The sequence below is a fragment of the Semicossyphus pulcher genome, unplaced genomic scaffold, assembly GCF_022749685.1.
Source record: "Semicossyphus pulcher isolate SPU_LCO1_2020_fin unplaced genomic scaffold, fSemPul1.0.p SCAF_22, whole genome shotgun sequence".
In the NCBI taxonomy this organism is placed as follows: Eukaryota; Metazoa; Chordata; class Actinopteri; order Labriformes; family Labridae; genus Semicossyphus; species Semicossyphus pulcher.
In genome coordinates, this window is record NW_027211696.1 from 14,386,978 (window position 1) to 14,394,191 (window position 7,214).

Sequence of the window (7,214 nt, forward strand, 5' to 3'; positions counted from 1 at the left end):
TGTAATCTAAAACAGAAGCAAGTTAAAAGTTAGCCACAAAATAAGCAACCGTTGTACTACAGTGCATTTAGTTCCGCACCGCTGCCGCTCTTACCTGTTTGACAAACTTCAGTCAGATCTGCAGCGACATCCAGTCCAGCCTCCACCACCACTCCTTCCCATGAACTTTCAACCTTTTGAATCTTTATGGCAACACTTTTGTTTCCCACAACGACTGAAGCAAACGTAGCGGCAAGATAATAAATGACTTTTAAAAAGCAGTAACTCATTTATAACATTTACAACTGTTGTGGCAATCTTGTAACAAAAAGCTAAATGGCTGAAGAGAGACAGGACGTGTTGGGAGAGTGGGGGATGACATGCAACAAAGGATCGGTAGACCAGGAGTCAAGCCTCCGATCAGTGCGCTGACGACCGTTGCCTCTGTACATGGGGCACCTGGTCTACCAATTGAGCTTAACCAGCACCCCTTAATGGGCGACACAGACCATAGCAGGTCAGGTTCTTGGGCAGATGGAGTTCCCATGGGTGTTTAGTTGAGGGCAGAACAGAACAAATGTTTGTTATTCAATGCAGAATGTTTTTTCTCAGCACAGAGCTTCATGTTATAAAGAAAAATACACCCTCAAATCATTCAAAGAACTATATTACATTAGGTCATAATTAGTTGTTTGATCACATTTTCTGTTATTAATCTGAATCTACAAAATAAATAATCACTAAAGTTAACAAATACATGGAACGGTGCAGGGCTGCACGGTGGTGCAGTGGTTAGCGCTGTCGCCTCACAGCTCAAAGGTTCCTCGCTCGAATCCTGGTTCAGAGGAAGTGGGCCTTTCTGTGTGGAGTTTGCATGTTCTCCCATGCATGTGTGGGTTCTCTCCGGGTACTCCAGACTCCTCCTACAGTCCAAAGACATGCTCGTTAGGTTCATTTGTGACTCTAAATTGCCCATAGAGTGTGAAAGGTTGTCTGTCTCTAGGTGTCAGCCCTGTGATTGACAGGCGACCTGTCCAGGGTGTACCCCGGAACAGAAGTATAAAGTAACAGAAAGTGGAAATGCTGAGGTACCTCAAAATTGTACTTTGGATAAATGTGCTTTATAACTTTCCCCCACTGTTGGCTTTCAAATTCCATATTAAATAAAATGTAAGGGGAAAAAATACCTGCAATTAAAGTGATAAAATTGAAGATTTTCATGTAAATAAATGTCTGTTAAGTCTCTATCTATCGCCGAATGAGGTAACACAATGGGGATTGAGCCGATCGCCCACTGATGAAAGCTTTTACATTTGCAGTATTAGACTGGGTGTCTGTGGCGAGTTAGTGACGTGTTCTCCATCACCCAGCAGTGATTGGTCTGCCAGAGAGGGTAGGCGGAGCTAAGCGGCTGCTTTTCTGGTCTCTATGGCTGAACAAACAAAGAAAAGATCGATGACTACAGATACAACTTCAAAAATAAGTGAAAATCCAAAGAAAAACAAACAAATTTGACGCTCAGATGAAGCAAACAGTCTAAAAAGGAAAGCGACCGTCAGCGAGGAAAATCAAGAGTTACACACGGAGCCAACCGTGGACGTCACACATGCAGCACTGTCTGGATATCTAGGAAGTGTGCTTCTGCAATTACCGTTTATCACCACAGGTGTCGCCAAAGAGAATGAAACTGAGATCTTCCAGATTACCACTTTAAATCCCTTTTAAAAGCAGAGCCAAACACTGACAATCAAGCTGTTGAGTATTAAACCTATCGACCAGAGAAGAGTTCAAGGAGCAAATATTGATTTTTAAAAAATCTTTATTCATTTTTTTGTCAGTTTGATTCAGGAAAAATATCTCTGCTACGTGGGAGAACATAATTCAAGTTTTAAGAGTCAAATATATCCTCTAGTATTACTGAGAAATAAATACAATATTGAAAATGTTTCTCTTACAGTCATTGCACAGGAACATTCAGAGGGATTTTCAGTGTTTTCACAATGTGAGGTATCAGGACAAACTGACTGGACGTTATGTTAGATGGCTAATGTTTACTGAGGACGGGACCCAGGCCAGGTTATGGACGGGCTTCTTATCGGGGCGGATTTACTGTCCCTGGCTCCACTTTTTCAAGATGTCGCCTGCTGCATCCAGAGTGGAGTCCTCCTGTGAGGCGAAGAGAGTAAGCATGAGTGAGAAGGACTGACAAAGAGCATCAGGGGAAGGCTAAGGAGGTTGAATGTACCTTGACGAAGCAGAATCGGATGTATTTGTCGAACTCCTTGCTGTGCTCGGCACTGTAGAACGCAGAGACGGGGATTGTTGCCAAACCCTGCAGGAAAAAAAGGAGTAAAAGGTACATAAAAATTAAACATTGCTGCAAAATGCAACACTTGTGTTACCGCTTTGAAACCCTTTCCGTCTTCACCTTCTCTTTGGTGAGCCATTTAACAAATCTGAAGTCATACGGCTCATCCGCAGCGCTCTGCTCCTTTAAGTCAACCTCTGTCAAAAAAACAAAGCAGGGGTAAGCGTTAATAAGACGGCATTAATCAAAGACACATGATGGATGCAGATGTTAGTTCGACACTCACTGACAGAGGAGATGTCTGCGATCATAAAGTAGCCTCCCTCGGGCATGATGGGCTGCAGACCCACGCTCTGCAGACACGAGGCCAGCTTGTTCCTCTTGTGGTGCAGCATCGCAGGCAGCTGCTGGAAGTAGCTCTCTGGAGTCCCGAACAGCTCGTACTCTCTCTCGAATCCCTGAGCTACCGCTTCCTGTTGAAGGCAGGAACGGGTGAAGAAATTAAAGAGACTAACTTTCAAGAGGAGGAATGAGGATGCTTCCAGTATGTGGGGGCTCATCTGAGAAGCTAAAGAATCAGATCATTTTATTTCTATATTTTATTTAATTTAAATGCTAAAGGAATGATCTAAATCACCTGAGCTGCTGTAGCGCAGTGGTAAACTGTGTTCTGATGGATGGTTTTCATGTGTTTGATGATATGTCCAGAGCTGATGGCCCAGCCAACCTGAAAAGAGACAGATTTATTCTAACAGCATAATAAAGAAGAGAACATGACCTGAAAGCTCAAAAATCTGTGCGTTCACCTTCCAGCCAGTCGCACTGAACGTCTTTCCACCACTGCCGATAGTGATGGTTCGCTCCCACATCCCGGGAAGGCTGGCTAGTTATAAAATAATACTGTAATGCATCAATATATCAATAATGCAGCTTTATAATTGGTTTGTATTCCATTGGCTGTATCTCACCGATCTTGACATGCTTGGCTCCATCGTAAGTCAGCCACTCGTACACCTCATCACTGACGCACAGCAGGTCATGCTTGATGCACAGATCAGCAATCATCTGGAGCTCCTCCTTCTTATAAACCTGTAACAGATACAGATAAATGACGTGTTAATGCATAAGAAAACATTTTATACAGTAATGCAGAGAGACAGTTAAAGAGACAGTACACTGGCTCATGTCTTACCTTTCCTAACGGGTTGTTGGGAGTGTTGATAACGATGGCTTTCGAACGAGGAGTGATTTTACTGGCCAGCTCCTCAGCAGAAAGAACCCAGTCTCCACTGGTCAGGACGGCGCCGCTCTCAGCTTTCTGGAAGAAGCGAAGTAAAATAAAGTTTGACAAAGATGAAGTCAGACGTTCTGGAGGTTTTTTAAGCAGCAGCCACTCACCGGTCTCAGAGGAACATACACAGCCTTCCCTCCCGCCATCTTCACCATCGGCTGGTAGCAGTCAAAGAACGGCTCAACGATTATGACCTGAAAGAGAAATTTATTCAGTTCAATTTTTTCCGCTGCACTGTAAAACATTTTGACTCGACCTGACTCGTCTTCGCTTTCATACCTCGTCTCCGTCATCAACCAGAGCTTGAAACGTGCTGAAGAGAGCCTGATAAGCTCCGACTGTGACCAGGATGTCCTCAAAAGGATCGATCTCATGTCCCACAATCCTGCTGAAGAATTTAGCCATATTTTTTACAAGCGGAGGATGACCCTGAGGAAGAAACAAGAACCTCAGAACATTAGCTGACTGTAGCAGTTTGATCTGCATCCATTTATCTGTGTAACATCTTGTGAAAATTACAAGAAAAATGCTTGTCTGGCATTCAGAGAAAGATACAGCTTTTTTCAAGGGTGCATCTGCACTTACAAAAGCCCGGGTATACTGGTGCATGAGGGGTCCTCCACTCACAGCTTTACAGAAAGCCTCCGTCACAAACTGGGGAGGGGAGAAGTCAGGGAACCCCTGCCCCAGGTTCACTGCTTTGTGTTCGGCTGCCAGCTGCGTGAATTCAACCCTGATGGTGAGAAACAGGTCATACACCAAAACGATCAGTTAGAATAATTACAGGTACACGACCAAAAATCATCTCTGTCATAGTCACATTATGTTGTCTGACTTTTGGGATACATGTGCCCATGTAACTATTTCAATACATCTAAATCTTGAACAGTTAAAAATAAAAGCATCAGAAGAAATTATATTGTAGTAAGCATTGGATCCCGACGGATATATCAGTTGGCTGATATTATCGGGCCGATATGAGCCATATTTTTGAGTGTGCACGGACGTCATAGTTCACATTACTCCCGACATTGTTTGCAGCACGTGTAGCAGAGCTGCACAGCTCAGCAGACGGTGGTCTACACTAGAACTGGTTTACAGTGTATAAAATAGTTAAGTATTTTCAAATTAAGAAAGTAGCCTTCCGAGTACCTTCGCATGGACAAACCAGTGCAAAATTGGTGCACAATCCACATAAAACAGGTCTAGTTCATTCTAGCTCGAAACATGCACTATATCAGCCACCATATGGATAACAGGTAAATCCCCCTCCCCTCCCACCACCACCATTAAAATTTGATATAGGTCGCAAAAAAATCTACAATATATCAGTTTGTTTTAGAATTGTCAGTAAGTACATTAAAATACAGGTCAGGTTGTGCAAATTACATATAAATACATGAAAAGTATGCAGAATTTTCTGCACACATCTCTCTCGACATGCAGATAGTTTTGGCTTTATCTGCTCGGGTTTTGAGGTATCCATGTCTGATATCTGTCCTGGCCCCAGTGAGTAAATACTGTCTTTCAAGCTCTAATATAAAGGATTCTTTTTCAAGGAAAGACTGCTCACACTTTATCGTAAATCTACCATATGTGTGATGTTTAGATTAAAAAAAAAATCTAATTTATAGACCTGTTTTATATTTTTCTGTTGTTGCACAGTCAGTGGTGATATTGATGCTACATTGAATTATATTTATAATACGTCTCATTATTAAATATTAAAAATACTTTTCCCAAAGCGGTTTAAATTAAATATACAGACAAAAAAAGTACTCGTTTTTCCTTAGGGTTAAGACTCTTGTCCTTTTGTGTCAATATATCTCTTACCAAACGTTTTTGTCCACACCGTCTGTTCTGCTCGCATGAAGTCGTCTTGCCATGATTATCTGAAATAACAGCACATTATTCTGTAAGCCACATACCGCTAACTAATAAACATATATTTCTCTTTATTTCGGTACAGCTTTACCCACCTTGTGATGGTTTCGAATTGAACGAATTACAGTGAAATTGGTAGCAAGGTTCCTGATTATTCCCATTAACGATTGACCATCGCCTCGTAAAGGAGCGAACAGGCTTCTGTCGCTCAGTAACCCCCACAAATAAACTTAGAAGGTTTTAAAATACGTTGTTTGTCCTGCTCTGCAAACACCTGCAGCTATTTAATGTTTAAATTAAACACTACAGAGTTGATTCTGTCAAATTCTCGGACCTCCCCTTAAACTTCCTTGTGCTTATGCTCATTTCTACTTCCTGTCGCGAGATTACCAGGATGTAACCCAAATTCTGTGAGCGCGTGCCTACGGCCTTAAATTAGAAACAACGCCAGAGCGAAATAAAACCGTTAAGTATACAACTAGTCCGTGTACATGCTGTGGATGTTAGATGATAAACGCGTGAAACAAGTACCAGCATTTTAAGAACTAGTTCGATATTAATAGGAAGACGCTTAGTTATTTCAGGTTTTCCACATTTTCAGGGGAAAAGTATCTAAACCATAGACGGTATTAAAAGATATATCGATCCAGTCTAAACCAGCGGTCCCCAAACGGCTCTCTCTCCCCCTTGCTCTCGCTCTCTCCAGCAGTCCATCAGTGTACGTTTTAATGTGCGTTTAAATGTGATTTATTTCATAGTCATTGCCCGTTTTAAAACTCACCATGACTCACCATGAGAAAAAGTCTAATGCAACTGCATTTCGGCAAAAAAATGTAATAAAATTGGACAAACATGAAATAAAATATAAAGTGAATTATCCTATTATGGTCAAATTTTTGATAATTCTGTCAGGAGGCAGAGAGATCAGCTTAAGAAAAGAGGTAAAGCTCTCTCTCTCTTTCATTTGATTTCTGCATGGACAACATTGTACTACCAGTAGTATCAGATATTATATTATTCGTTTTCATTTACAAAAAATAAACCAAAAATACAGGAAATAAAGGTTTTGACACTAAAAAAAACCCAGACCCCCCAACATACAAACACACACTATATTTCCTTACCAATATTAAAGTATTCATTATTATTATTATTGTTAAATTATGAGAGCTCTGTGTAAAAGTTATTAGCGCTGTTGTAAAAACTATTTAGCCTAATTGTATTTTCTTTATTTGATTTGACAGACGTTCAAAATGTATAAATGTATGGTACTCAGTCATATCGCAGGTCCGACATGATGTTCCGGACCTCTAACTGGACCTCTTTCAAGTTTAATTGAGTAACCCCGATCTAAACCTTAAAAAAGCCCATAGTAAAATTTCCAAGACCCTAACCACCTTTGATTTCATGAACAAAACTTTATTAAACTAAACCAATTTATTTTTTATTTATTTCATTATAGAAAAATAATCAGCACATTAATCCAGAATGAATATATTTTGCTGCAGTCCCGCAATGAGCTCCACTTGAACAGTTAAATCCTTCTCATGAATGAATACATGAGTAATAATAACATATTTTATAATTAATATATTCATAAACAGTGTATTAGTTCTGTTACTTAAGGATCTAAATGTTTCCTCAACAGCTGCTATACAAGCTCTTTTATCAGTCTAACATCGGCTTTCGAGCATCAGGGAAAACACACCCAATTGAACAATCACTGTATTCTTTATTTGATTAAAAGCCCAC

General features: G+C 40.6%; 1 protein-coding gene across 1 annotated transcript; it reads right to left on the reverse strand.

The window, feature by feature from the left end:
• Window positions 1-1,818: 1,818 nt before the first annotated feature.
• On the reverse strand, window positions 1,819-5,812 carry kyat1 (kynurenine aminotransferase 1). The gene is made up of 13 exons (XM_069673151.1): window positions 5,558-5,812; window positions 5,412-5,470; window positions 4,164-4,311; window positions 3,858-4,007; window positions 3,686-3,772; window positions 3,480-3,605; window positions 3,256-3,376; window positions 3,094-3,170; window positions 2,925-3,014; window positions 2,574-2,760; window positions 2,408-2,484; window positions 2,225-2,311; window positions 1,819-2,145 (listed from the first exon to the last, which is right to left on the reverse strand). The coding sequence occupies exons 1-13, from the start codon at window positions 5,621-5,623 to the stop codon at window positions 2,086-2,088; spliced, it is 1,335 nt and encodes a 444-aa protein (XP_069529252.1). The 5' UTR covers window positions 5,624-5,812; the 3' UTR covers window positions 1,819-2,085.
• Window positions 5,813-7,214: the final 1,402 nt, after the last annotated feature.

What these genes read in the sequence shown, in the direction of transcription:
- kyat1 (XM_069673151.1), bottom strand. Translation starts at nt 5,623, where the DNA reads ATGGGAATAATCAGGAACCTTGCTACCAATTTCACTGTAATTCGTTCA. An exon ending in TGGTTGATGACGGAGACGAG is followed by an intron (nt 3,773 to 3,857) that starts GTATGAAAGCGA and finishes TTTCTCTTTCAG; the next exon opens with GTCATAATCGTTGAGCCGTT. An exon ending in CGCAGACATCTCCTCTGTCA is followed by an intron (nt 2,485 to 2,573) that starts GTGAGTGTCGAA and finishes TTTTTTTGACAG; the next exon opens with AGGTTGACTTAAAGGAGCAG.